The following is a 14990-nucleotide window of genomic DNA, read 5'->3' on the forward strand; positions in this document are numbered from 1 at the left end:
GTTAATTGACATATGTTTTTTCCCTCATTATGTCTTTTTGTACAAGGTAGGGTTAAGACTGGGTACACACCAAACCTTACTTGTGAGATTACATTGAGTATATGCAATTTATGTATGTTAATTGACATGTTTTTTCCCTCATTATGTCTTTTTGTACAAGGTAGGGTTAAGATTGGATACACACCAAACCTTACTTGTGAGATTACATTGAGTATGTTATTGTTGTTGTTTTCGTTATTATGCCTTTTTGTAAGAGTATGCTAGGAAAGATGTTAAAATCCAAGAAGCAAGTAGGCAGAAGTGAATGTTGCCTGCTAAAGAGACACAAAGTGTAAAGAAGTTGGCAAAAGTCCATTGCAAGTGACACCAACGAAGAACATGAAACAAAATTTCCCAAGAAGGCAAATCTCTTGTATAAATCAATAATCTAGGAGATAGGTTTAGAGGGTCCAAATGCTTCAAGAGTGTCATTGCACCAATCACAATATATTGAAACCTGTTTTTCTTTTGGTAAATATAAATTGGAAAGCCAATGATATATACAGACCAATAAATAGCATTGCCTTGTCACAGACAATGTTGAATAGAATTTAACTCAGGTGTATTTGAACTTGGAAAGCATCAATTCAATCTTATTCAGAAGCCTAGTTGCTTCTTTTTCTCCAGATGCAAATGGATTGGTCCATTCCTGATAGTGGTGAAGGCTGCCTGTGAAGTCTGTGAAGAGGCCATCAACTCCCATCTTGTTTATCCAGTAGTCAAACTCGTTGTATGGATCTTCACTGAAGTTGAAGTGTACAAATTGGTTCTCATTCCGGAAAGTGTATGGATGCACCTGGATTTGTTATTGAAATTCAGAGGATAAATATGTATGAAATTAAGATGAATTGCACGGAAAAGGAGAAAAAAGAAAGACCATTCTACACATGGGATAGGTATTAAAGCAGGTTCATTCAGTTTCTTTGAAAACTCAATAATTCAGAAGGCACTAGTTAATGGAAACTCGCCAATTCTAATTTCTAAGAAGAGGCGTGCTAAACATAAAATAGAGTGCAGAAAGATGTAGCGGATCTATGATAGAAGGCACTAGTCATTACAGCATAGTGACTCACTAGGCTCTCTAAGAATTAGAAGTAAAAACAATGACCCTGGAACTTAGAGGCAGACATTCACCAACTAGAAGCAACCCAGCACCCCTCAAACTTACAACAGAACAGACTCAACAAGTTAAAAAAGTACATAACATGCAAATTCAAAACACTTTATATGATATATAGGTATTTCCTTTTCCTTCAATTAACAGTAATCTAATCTTAGTGCACAGTAAAATTAATAACCGTGGAACAGAGACCAGTGGAAGAAAATATCATATCATCAATTAACTTCACATGTCAACGATATCCCACAATCAGTGATTGATCAGATACCTGTAGATTACGGGCATGTGCTCTTGCGACGAGATCAGAAGGTGTTTGCAGATAATTGTTGGAACAAGGAACTATGGTGTCCTTCCAGGGCCCAATCCCCACCACATATTCCTTGATATAGTCAAGATAACCATCTGAAGTAATCTCCCAATATGACTGAAATGTAAAAGGATCATTGATTTTCTTAGCAATAGCAAAACGGTGTAACAAACAGATTTCTCTAGAGTATCTTTTCAACAACACTAAATTCCTAAAAAGAGAATACATGTTAGAATGGAGGTTAATTTCTTAATCCGCAAAGAGTAAATTTCTATTTTTTTATCAAGCCTTGTAAAGTGTACTTGTTAATCCTGTAAACTTTTAAACAAGAATCTGAATGAATTTGTGTTAAAAACCTGATTGGTATCTTGAGTTGGTGTATTTGTGTCATCAATGAGGAAGATCTTAGGCAGGTCTGTTTGGTTTGATATATAAATTAGTGACGTTGGCGCAAAAGATTGAATGAATGCAGGCTGCTTTAACCATTGCTTCGACATATATGAACCATTGTATCCATACTTCTTCAGTGTCTCAACAAACTTGTCCTCAAATTTCTTACCACCTGGCCATTTGACCTGTTGGAACCAGCAGTTAGTGTATAAGATAACTGAAAGTAATACATAAGGATACCAGTTTTAAAACTGAGAATAACACACAAGGGTATCAACTGATTTTCCAGCAAAACATACTCTGCAATTAAAAATCAGTTTCCCCAATTTTGTAGCAGAAAGGGAATGAACTCACGTGTTGGTTGATAAGGACTGGATTTTTTATCTCTGGATATATTCCAACAACTCTATGGGCATCCAATGCAATTGACATGAACTCCTCAAAAGTAATAATAGAAAATTCTCCTGCATGTTAATTGAAAACGAAAAAGGTGAAAAATATTGGAGGCAGTGAGATGCATTTTTCTGAAGAAACTATCCTCATATAGAATAATTGCAGGAGCACGCCTGTCTTGTTGTTGGGCAAAGCCAATCAAAAGCAGCATTTTTTGTTGATGTTACATTTCCCGTAGCATAAATTTCTCTATCTTGTTTTGTGTTTATAGGAATGCTTAGAAAACTAACCATTATATTGCTGATCTCTGAAAGGATATCTCTGCTTAACACGCAGAAGCTTCAATTCTTCAAGGGTGAAGTCAACTGCATATTAGTGCAAGAAATTACTAATAGGTGAAGTAATGATACATATCATATCAGTAAAGAAATAGTATAATACTTAGAAGGTAAAAGAAAATGAAGCTAACACAAGATGACAGCAAGAGGACATAATCTATTAGTAACGGAAAAAAACCCAGAAGTTAGCACATGTGACATTATAACATCCATACCCAGAAAATATCCAGTAGTGTTAACCCCTTGAACATCATAGGTCCTCTTTCGATCAGCAAACTCCTTGTGATTTGCTATATCAGTCATATCATCAAGTATGACATCATGGAAACATATAAGAGCCCCATCTTTAGATGCTAAAATATCTGTTTCGATGAAATCAGTACCCTCTTCAATAGCTCTCTGCATAATAATAGAGTTTCAGGGGCATGTTTTGCAGTTTATTTAAAGAAACAGCCTGTTTGCTAGTATTTCAACATCAGTTATTGCAAGCAGAAAGGTGCTATGCAAACATCAAAAGGAATTTTCCCTATAATTGTAGTTTCAGCATCAACCATGTCACCTTAAGTGAAGCCATTTTATTGGAGACTAGACCCGATTCCTAGTTGCTACTTTGGAAACTGGATGTTTTGAAAACTATATGATGATTCTATTGTAGACATACCATGTATGCTGCTGCAGTTTCTTCAGGAATTTCTCCATTTGAACCTCGGTGTGCAATGTTGTAAGCTCGAAATGTTTGTAAAGGCTGTTTATTCCTATCATTTCTTCTGCCAGGAAGTGGGTAGAGAGGTCTGGCCGAGCATCCAACAAGAAGTAGCAGAAAGATATAAGGGACAACACCTGTAAAGTACATTGAGAAAGAGGTAAGATTCTGTATATGCACACAGATGATTATAAACGTTACCTATGCTTGTCTATCCATGGTCAATGATTTCACATGTGAACATGGTATATATAATGGTGCATGTACGGAGAGACCAATATATACATGAATGCATGTACTTGACATCAATTGATCTATTCTGATAAACCAATTCATTGCAGCTTGAGAAAAGTTATAATGTCTTAACTGTCAATCTAAAATATGGAAAACCTTTGGAAATTAACAAGCAATACTCACACAACGACCACTGTGTCTCAGTTCTACACTAGGATTAATCGATAGTTACGGTCAATACACATATTTAGCAACAGGCAGCATGATAAATGTGCGAAGAATATACAGTCAACGATTTGTTCATCCAAAGCATAACTGAATTGTACTTGCGACACAGGATATCTGAATATATCATAATGTCGGTGCATATGCACTTTATTATTAAAATAAAATATTAAATGTATATGTTAGTGGCTATAAAATTGTGGTAGAAGATGACTATTGGTTTTTGTTGTAACTCATATGGTCATTAGTTTCTTGTAACTTATGTAGCATCTATCACATTTATCTACCCACATTACTACCCCTGATTCTACCCGTTGATTATATGGAAGACTTCTTCACCTATAAATAGTGGTGTTTCTTCCTTTGTGAAATATCTTAAGAAAGATGAGAAGCGAGAGAGTTGAGACAAAGAAAATATTTTTAGTCTTCAACTATATTCACTATACAAAAGAGAGTATTTATATGTTGAAGGAAGGTGTTCTTTTTGTGGAGCTTTAGACTCTTCAACAAATCCGGAGTTGCTTGAGTTGTACGACATTGTCGGGTTGTTGTATCCTAGAGGGGATGAGTCAAGAGTATTACTGCTGGATCGGTGTTGATTATGTCGCAGTGAGCTTGAATCTCCTAAAAGAGAGCGAGATATTCGTGCCTCAGCCTAAAGATTTGTTTATTCATTTTTTTTCATTTATTTTCAACTGTAATTTATTGTATTTGTGGTATATTACACCAACAATTTTAAGGAGACTCATGTTTTTGTTACAGTTTGAAAAAGTGTGAATATCAAGATAGGAGATCAACATTCCGTTCAACGTCGCTCTCTTCAAGAGATGGAAGAGAAGAGATGTAAGGGTAAAGTATTTTTCTACTTGCTCAATTCAAGCGGAGAAAAGGTAAAAGAAAAAAAACTTTTTACCTAATATTTTCATGGATAAAGTTATACTTCTTTTCATGGCAAAAATGTTATTTAAATTCTTAAAATAGTGGGGTTCATGAAATGATGAAAAAATATTTGTGAAATTATGATTTTTGCATCTTTGAGAAATGCTCTAAAAAAAGAGTATTACAAATGCATATATTTATTGTGGAATAAATCACATGTTGTTGTTTGGCTATAATGGGATGATTCTGACTCTAACATGAGAGTTATAAATAAATTATGAAAAACATGTTGAGTAGCTAACATGAAATGTTTTGGGTGAGAAAATTTTCATTCTTGAAATTAAAAATACCATAAAACACGTGATGAAATTTTCTTAACTTGTCAAGTCACATTATGGTGGAATAATTGTGAAATACATGGTTGTGTGAGTCTTGCAACTCTTTTTTATTCAATTGTGTGACAGAAAAAGGGAGTTTGCTAGCCTCATAAACATATGAGCTATGTGACTAACAATCTGACTTGATATTGTGTTTGCAGAAAAAGTACTTAGCAGGTACAAGCAAACAAGATGAGAAAATTGGTGCTAATTGTTGGAAGTGAGAAAAGCAAATTATATTACTTGCTTATCTACTGTGGAGGTTGAAGTAAAAAAAATTAAGCTTCAATAAGTGAAAAAGTGACTTGATTTTACTATATCAAACACTTTATTTTGAGAAATTAATTTTTCTAATTTTGATTAATTGTGATAGCACCAATATAATGGTAGAGTACAAAATCATTATTAAAACGGTAAATTCAAACTCATGAGGAAAAAACACAATATTGTGAGATCATATTGATCATTGATATACCATCAATATTTATTGTGTTAAAACTTGTGATAATCGTAAACTAAGGCCTTAACAACATAAAGGGTCTGAAGCACATCGAGGGGATGATATGAAAGCTCATAAATCAGAGTCATATATGAGGAAACCCAACCTGGGGACTAGAGATCCTATAACCAGGTTCAAAGGGAAGAACGAATCATATGATGACTTGTTATGAAATGCAATATTGTTTATTTTATTCAATCCATATATTATGTAAGTGCATTTATCCTATAATGATTTGTGGAGGTTGAGTCTTTGAACTCTTAATGAAAGTCTGTATCTCGTATGAGTGGAATGTCAAATTATAAGAGCATCCTTGACAGATTTCACCTATGTGAGTGTGAAAGTAGATAACTTTCTATGAGAATGGGCTTATTCTAAAAAACACTCATGAAAATTGGGATAGCACAAGGCCGTAATGTCCTGGCTATGAAAGCTTATGTCAACACCTTGATTATTGTGTGTAAGCAGTAATACGTTATTTCTCCTAAGCACTCATAGTTCAAGTTTGAGACCATTACTGACTCTGGAGTAAAGGTTACTGTTTTACCAAGTGAAGGTTCAATGCAGAGCACACCTTCATTATGCATAATAGTCCACCTTCAACTAAATTGTGGTGTCCTCTCTTAATATTAATATTAAAATGAGTGGGGGAATGTTGGTGCATATGCATTTTATTATTAAAATAAAATATTAAATGTATATGTTAATGGCTATAAAATTGTGGTAGAAGATGACTATTGATTTTTTGTAAATTATGTAATCATTAGTTCTTGTAACTCTCATGGTCATTAGTTTCTTGTAACTCATATGACCATTAGTTTCTTGTAACTTATGTAACATCTATCCCATTAAGCTACCCACATTACTACCCCTCGTTCTACCCATTGATTATTTGAAAGACTTCTTCACATATATATACTGGTATTTCTTCCTTTGTGAAATATCTTAAGAAAGATGAGAAAAGAGAGAGTTGAGACAAAGAAAATATTCTAAGTCTTCAACTATATTCACTATACAAAAGAGAGTATTTATATGTTGAAGGAATGTGTTCTTTTTGTAGAGCTTTGGACTATTCAACTAATCCGGGGTTGCTTGAGTTGTACGACGTTGTTGGGCTGTTGTATCCTGGAGGGAAAAAGTTAAGAGTAATACTGCTGAATCGGTGTAGATTATGCCGCAGTAGGCTTAAATCTCCTTAAAGAGAGCGAGATATCCGCGCCTCAGCCTAAAGATTTGTTTATTCATTTATTTTCAATTGTAATTTATTATATTTGTGGTATATTACACCAACACATAAAAAGTTCAACCCAATGTTTACATCCTAGTTTGAAATGGGATATCCTTATAAACTTTGGACAAAGTACTAGACTAGATATACATTCAATTCTTATTCTGAAAATCAATAATGGAAAATAAGATTCTCTATAATAGGAGTTTTTTGGTGGCCATAATTTGGTTCACTAATTCTATGAATCAACTACTTTCAATCACATGCTAGTTGGATTGCCTACAGTAATCCTTTATATTCCTTTTGTGATATTTGGTTAACTAGTTAGATTGAGCTAATTTGAACCCAACTTAGATTATGAACCATCTTTATATGATGCACAATACTACACATCATAGCAATTGAAATAAGTAATATCTGGCTGAACTTTCAATTCTATCTAAATGAATAGTAACTAATACTGCTCCCTTTTTTTATTTGGAGCTAAGATTCTTTTTTTTTAGCTGATCCTAAATGTAAATTCTATAATCTACAACAACAACAACAACAATGCTTAATTCAAAATCAGTGGGGGGCAACTATATGAATCCTCAACATCCATGTTTATATTCTATATTTGGAAACAAAGTGGGTTAACATTTCACGCCTCATTGAATATGATACCTCAAAAAAATTAAGCAGGATTTTCCAAATTCAAAAACTAGTCTTACTTTTCTTCCCAAGTTTACCTTAAGAAATTGTGTCATGTCACACCATGACATTCACTTTGAAGTAGAGAGTTAAGTTCAAAGCATATATAATGCTTACCTGGATAGACTGATTTCAAAGAAACCTATTTATTGCATTCAATGCTTTGGAGTATTCAAAAATCACTACAAATAAACACTTCTTATCAAGTTCCCACTCCAGTTAATATCATTTGGGATTCTATGGTTGGGAAACAAAGGAGACTACAAATTCACCTAACATCACATAATATTAATGGGGACACAGAGAGCCCACAAAACCATTGAGAGTTGAATAATTACTACTACCAGTGCTAACACCTCTCTGAAGTTTTATGGGGCCAGATTGCCCTACAGAGTTCTTTATGAACTGAATTCAGTAACCCCAACTTAGCATGTAAAATATTAAAGTTACATAAAATCTCTCACCATAAAGAGTTACCAACCAATTTCAAGGTGTAAACCTGTCATGTATTAATGAGACGAGTAGATTTTAACACACTTATCTCTTTATTTTCTTGTATCAGCACCACCTACTCCTCATAATAGATAAAGTTATGGTATCACCACAAGTTAATTAGATATCAAATAAATGTGAAGACGCTGCATATAATGCGTGCTTATCTGGGAAATGCCTTGACAAGAATTTGTAATTGTCAGAGTACCAGACAAAGCACACAGATAAGCTCTTGAAAAACTGTTCAACCTTCCCATTTACTCATAGTAAATTATGAGTATACATATAAACAGAGTGCAGATTTCAATAACTAATTGCCCACTGTACATTACTTAACAGATTTGAGCCCATACAGAACTTAAAAGTTAAAACCCAGAAAAAAAAAACAATCTTTCAAATGATTCCACTTAATCCAGCACCTATATACATTAAGGGGTTGTAGATATACACAATCTAAGCTGAAAAACACAATTTTCAAGAACTAAGTGACAATATTGAAAAAATTCCACTCCTAGAATACACACATAATCCCAAACTAGCTAAGGTAACCATAATAATAACAACAACATACCCATGTAATCCCATCGTATTGATCTAGAGTATACACAGACCTTACCTCTAACTCGTAGACAGCATGTCAAACAATTTGAAAAAAATACAAGAGCAATAACAATAACGAAATAATACGAAATAGAGAGCATTATAACTAAATCGACTCTGCTCCATTTCATTCCAAAACTAAATACAGCAAATAACAAAACGAAATCACAGAAACAACAAAAAAATTCCAAAAATTGTCATCTGGGAATTGTAATACTTACTTGGTGAACCCATGGAGACTGTCTCCTTCTTCCTCACTCCTCTTTTTCTGTTCTGCAGAAAACTCATACCCAATATTGAATTATATAATTGAACGTATCGCTGATTCGTTGCCGTGGATTTAACGAATATTCCTAAAATTGCAATTTTCAAATTCCAGAAGTGTTATAGTTATGCAAGGATACTTCCTTTAGAATAATGTCAGCGTTATTACAGCCGTTGATGAGAAAATAAGATTTAAATCTACGGTTAATATGAGTCCGTTAGGTGACAGGACTGTCACTGTAAAGGCGATCACGTTTTTGATGATTAAATCCACTTCTGATTGGTACAGATCATATCGATGAATTAGTTTTTTTTACTCCAAATAAAGAGAAGCATTATGACCTTAGATATAATCCATTTCACACCAATTTTGGACTTTTTTATTAAAATAAATATTCATATGGGGTATATTTAATTTTTTTTCACAATTTTTTTTTTGCCTTTTTAAATTTAATGACTAATGAGCACTAGTTTGATGATTAAATATATTTTTTTATTCATTTCTTGTAAAATCTACATAGATGCCCTAAAACAAATTGCATATACAAAAACCAAGGTATAAAGTACAAAAATCTCATATATTTGTGGGCTAATCATGTCCTACCCCAGAAATTTCTCTGATTACAATAATCTCAGATTTTTCATTGCTCTCAGATACATTCATTGACTGTCTTATACATTGCAAATGATATATTACATAATGGGAAGAATGTATCCGAGAGGGAATTTTTGTAATTATTTTAAATGGTTGGAACAAAGATCCCATTCTATTCCGAAAGCTCGTAGCATTGGTCCCTACAAACCCCAATTTAAAGCCTCGTCTCTCCCAATAATGCCCACACCTTCAACTCGTTCTAAAAGAATAAGATTCCGGGTAATAAGTTTTTGATACTCAATACTCAACAACCCCTGTTAAAAAATAATCACAAAAATCCTTTAAAAATTATGATATCTTAAGTTGTGTATGTATGTAATTTTTTCAAAACAGAAATACAGTATGTATGCAGAAAAAAATAGTTTAAATTATTCTTCCTTCTTATTCCATTCGCACTTATTTATTTTTTATATTTTTACACAAAGAACAAGGAACTCAGATTCTGATAAACAAATAGATCCATACTAAAACTCGAATTATTCTTTGGAATATCAAAAAAAATATATGTGAAATGGATCAAATATGCTTAATTTTTATTTTAATATAAAAAATTAAATTAATTAATTTTTCACTTTCGTCGATCAAAATAATATGTACGAGTCATTTGTATATATAAGTTAAGAATATATGTAAACTACTTTTTAAACAAAAAATATATATTAATATTAAATCACAAAGTTAAATGATATATTAAACTCTTTTCCCTTAATTAGATTTTTAAAAAGCTACAAACACATTAAAAAAGAATTAAATTCCAATAAAGTATCAATATTATAGACTTGGTATAATAAATTAAAACTTCGAGTGTCACATCTAGATTTTGAAACAATTATTAAATCCTAAACTAATTAATAGTATAGTATACACTTTTCTGATGTCTACTATTGGTGGGGGGGGGGGGGGGGGGGGAGCTTTTTTTGCGCAACTTCATAGTCAAAAGAGGTTGAACCTTCGTTTGATGATTGGATATAGATACATTGACTTCTCAATTCTCTTTTGTTTTTGCGTTCGTTTCATATTAGTTGACTGTTATATTAAAAATAAATATTATAGTATATTTTTTTATTCAATTTAAAAGTAATAAGAAGTTTTAAAAAATTATTATATTGCAATATTTAATAACTACATATAGTAATACTGATAACTAATCAAATTTAGAGTTTCGTTATAAAGTTAGTTTAATAAAAATACATTTTTAATTAATATTTTTTTAAAAAATATATTAAATTAATATGAGACAAATAATATGAAACCGAGAAAATATTTTGTTAATTGATCATCAAATTCAAACTTTATGGCTAGATACTATCTAGTGTTCCCATTTTGTCGACGATAGATAATTGGCCATTTGCAATCAATTACACGTCATTAGTATAAATGTCCACATTTTAAAATTTTAGATAGTGTTTAATTTTTGTATTTCAATAATTTAAGTTATAGAAAAGTGGTTGAAAATATATTTGATATCAAAATAATAAATAATTTTTTGCAAGACATAAATTTATATTTTCATATTATACATACTTCACAAGTCATACTCCTAACATTAAAATAACAAAAAACCGTTTTTGCGACACAATTAGTTTATATGTCCCTACTCCATGTGACCATATCATAATATCTCATATAAGACCATCTCCAACCCCACTCTATTTTACTCTCCATTCTCTATATTTGGAGAGTAAAATAGAGAAAGGGCTCTCCAACCACCNGTCAGAGGACATTATGTTTTTTTTTTTTTTTAAAAAAAAAGCATAACACCCAAATCCACATATACACCTCTATTGTATCATCCCACATTAGCTATCGATTTTTTCGCCCCCTAAAACTGATTAAAGAACATATCCACTGCGAGGAAATAAGTGCACACGTTTCGATCGACGTGCGTACTTTCCAAAAATATCCAATAAGTTTGAAAATAATTTAGTTATTTTAAATTTATTGTGACTGCTTTGTAGATTAAGACTCTCAAAATATCACAGGCCACATATATCATTTACACTATTAATATATAAGAGGGAATAAGCACACATGTCTCCATTGACGTGTGTGCTTCCCAGAATATTCAATAGGTTTGAGGATAATTTAGTCATTTTAGGTTTATTGTGACTGTTTGCAAATTAAGGGCTATGAATTGCACATTATTTTCAAAATGATTGTTGTCGGGAGAAAGTTTCATAATGAAATGGTTGATAGATAGAAGGTAGAATGTCGCTAACAAAGAGGAGCTCTACCAGTCTCTCCTTCTTTTCATTCCTTCAAAGACCAGAATATTCTTTTTTTTGTGTTAGAAGACCACAATATTCTTCTTTTTGGGGTTAATGCTCTCAACGGTGAATTGATTATTCAATATTCTTTTCCTTCTAGACTCTCAAAATATCACATGTGTCACATATATTATTTAAAAATTGCGTTTAAAATATTATAAAAATAATTAACAAAATTATAAATTAAAACAAATAAAATAATATAGATTGGATCCGAACTTGTTCGGATATTTGTATCTAGTATGTGTATATGCTCCAAAGGGGTAGGAAAAAATTATCTACCTCGAAAGGCATAATTTTAAGAGTAACTTTCACATATAGCAAACACAAAATTCATATTTGTATGCTATAACAAAGTTTGCATAATTGCGCTTCATAACAAACATAAATATGCATATTTCGCTATACATATACAAAAGAAAGCAATTGTATAATCTGCTTTGGTATACATATACAAAAAGATTAATTGTATAAAGTGAAAGAGGCGAGTGAGCGAGCGAGATCTGCGAGAGGGGAGAGAGGGGAACGAAAATATATGTATATATACAATTTTCATGCATTTTATTCATTTGTGTTTTTGTATAAAGTGAGAGAGCGAGATCTGGGAGAGGGGAACGAAAATATATGTATATATACAATTTTCTCGCGCTTTATACAAACACAAACGCACTTTATACACTTATGTTTGTATAAAAAACGAGAGAGGCAAGGGAGAGAACGAGAGTGGTGAGCGAGATTCACCATGAGAGAGGTGAAATAGCAACAATTTGCTATGAGGTACAATTAAATCAAACTATATTTATAGCATTTAATTTGAATTAATAGTTTGCTATTATATACAATTTTCCCTAATTTTAATTATTGAACATGACCAAAAAGTGTAACTTATGATCGAGTGAGGTAAAATATTTCTAAACTTATGTTGAGCAATTGTAGGCCTGTGGGGTAAATAAGAGTACGCACTTTTCTACAAATTTTCATTTAAATAAATTAAATACTCTTTCCGTTCACTTTTAATGGTCATATTGCGCTTTTCGAAAGTCAATTTGACTAATTTTTAAGGTGAAATTATATTACATTAATTCGATATTTAAACAAAAAATTTAAATATTCAAAAACTATATGAAAAGTACAATAAATTGCAATTTTTTGCATATCAATATAATGAAAAGGTACATCGTAAAATATTAGTCAAAGTTTAGCTTATCGTTTGACTCTAAAAAAGAAAACTACGACAATTAAAAATGGACGAAGATAGTAGTACAAATTGAAAACCATTATATTTGAGGACAAGCCTGAAATAGAGATAAAATCTAGGTAAAAACTTGATCAGTTACCACACAATTCATCAAAGGCTATTCCATTGTTACTGCTCTGAAGTTAAATATAATGAACACTAAGGAGCTGTGAGTCAATTAGCATTTTGAACACCTCTTCGAACAAATTAAAGCAAACAAATCTAGTCCGTTTGGTCATGATATTTTAATTTTTTTTGTTCAAAAAAATTTTGGTTACACATTAGAATAGTAATATTATTATTTTTTATAAAGATAAGTTTTTCAAATTTACTCAAAAACACTAAAACTTTTTTTTTCTTTTTCAATAATACATATTCAAACACAATTTCAATTACTTTTATATTTTTTCGATTATTATTATATTCATATCGAAGCGCATACTAAAGTAAGCATTGGGAGGAGGCATTTATCATCGACTTCATCATGTCTGACCTTCTTTTTTCTTTTAGACCATCTCCAACCCACCTCTATTTTACTCTCCATTCTCTATATTTGGAGAGTAAAATAGAGAATGGGCACTCCAATCCACCTCCAAATCACCCTCTATTCTTCAAATTTAGAGAGGTGAATAGTAGTTCTCCAAATTTGGAGAACTACTATTCACTCTCTATTTCACTTTTTCATTATTTTATTATTATTTTTATTTACTTTCTAATTAACATATTATTTTACATGTAGTTCTATTAATTAAATATCTAATATTCATAATTCCTTTTTAAATGTAATATAATAATTTTAAAAATATTATTTAATATATACTATTTTAATTTCAAATTACTAGTATTTTTTTTTCTAATTTTCGTGAATAATAAACTTTTATTTTATTATTAATTTTAATTATAAAGAATACGCAAAATTAAAATGGTAAGATGAAAAAAATTAATTTAAAAATACAATACATGATATGATAATTTAAATACAAGATAACAATACAATACATAACGTAATAATTTAAATACAAGATAACAATGCAATATAATACATAACATAATAATTTCAATACAAGATAAAATACAATACATAATTGATCACAACAATAATTTAAAAATGTTATCTTCATATTCACCATTAGATGGATTTCATCTTATTATAAACGGTTGGATAAGATTCTCATCAGTACATTTAATATTTTTTAGATAAAACATTACTTTTTATATAATGAACACCTTTTACCACTTGAAGTCTGCACATTCATTTCATTTCAAAACATATTCAAGTAATTTGGTTTGTCCTTTGAAAATGAATTTCAATCTTGGAGATTGTTCTAATAATAATGATAAAGATTTTTCTTCTTCGTCATCATCTTCGTTAGATTTGAATTTTTTTCCTAGTACAGAACATCATGATAATTTAATAAATCAGCTACGTATGAAAAACTACATGTTCCAACAAGTTTTACAAAATCATACTAATGAAGTTTTCATAGGTGGCTCCATTCCAAGTCATGTGGTAATCAATCGTGATCGTGAGGCAGCTGATGATATTTTGCTGTCGTTATCGAATGTCCCGCAATTTGTTTCTTCGTTTGTTGATGCAATTAAAGATCACGACACGTATTTCGAACAATGCATTGATGCACTGGGTAGATTTGGATTATCTACTTTGCAAAAAATTATCGATGTGTTTAGAATGTTGGCATTAAAGATCACGACACGTACTACATGATATAATGACTACATGTATTATATTGCACAACATGATAATTGAGGATGAACGTGATCTCAATGCACCAATTCAAGATGCCGTAGAGGCTCCAACTCCAACTATAGAAATGGTGATAGATGAAAATCTCCGATTTGAACAATTTTTAGCTAGACATAAAAAAATTAAGGACAAAAAATGCTCATTTTGAACTCCGTAATGCATTAATAGAGCATTTATGAGAGCAACGTAATAATTTTGAAAATTAAGTGTTTATGTAATTGTATGTCACTTTTATTTGAATATGTCCCCTAATTTTATGTATTATATTATATTTTCTTGCAATTTATG

General features: G+C 31.2%; 1 protein-coding gene across 1 annotated transcript; it reads right to left on the reverse strand.

Annotated features, from left to right (window-relative positions):
• Window positions 1-389: 389 nt before the first annotated feature.
• On the reverse strand, window positions 390-8885 carry LOC125873397 (glycerophosphodiester phosphodiesterase GDPD6). The gene is made up of 8 exons (XM_049554332.1): window positions 8736-8885; window positions 3249-3427; window positions 2803-2986; window positions 2540-2614; window positions 2211-2320; window positions 1823-2041; window positions 1428-1583; window positions 390-835 (listed from the first exon to the last, which is right to left on the reverse strand). Exons 1-8 carry the CDS (start codon window positions 8800-8802, stop codon window positions 596-598), a joined length of 1230 nt encoding a protein of 409 aa, XP_049410289.1. The 5' UTR covers window positions 8803-8885; the 3' UTR covers window positions 390-595.
• Window positions 8886-14990: the final 6105 nt, after the last annotated feature.

The sequence above is a fragment of the Solanum stenotomum genome, chromosome 8, assembly GCF_019186545.1.
Source record: "Solanum stenotomum isolate F172 chromosome 8, ASM1918654v1, whole genome shotgun sequence".
Lineage (NCBI taxonomy): Eukaryota > Viridiplantae > Streptophyta > Magnoliopsida > Solanales > Solanaceae > Solanum > Solanum stenotomum.

Excerpts from the sequence above, each read along its gene's own strand:
- LOC125873397 (XM_049554332.1), bottom strand. The coding sequence starts at position 8,802 with ATGAGTTTTCTGCAGAACAGAAAAAGAGGAGTGAGGAAGAAGGAGACA. Across the intron at positions 2,321-2,539 it reads CAGAGATCAGCAATATAATG|GAGAATTTTCTATTATTACT; the intron begins GTTAGTTTTCTA and ends ATTAACATGCAG. Across the intron at positions 1,584-1,822 it reads CAACTCAAGATACCAATCAG|TCATATTGGGAGATTACTTC; the intron begins GTTTTTAACACA and ends TTTACATTTCAG.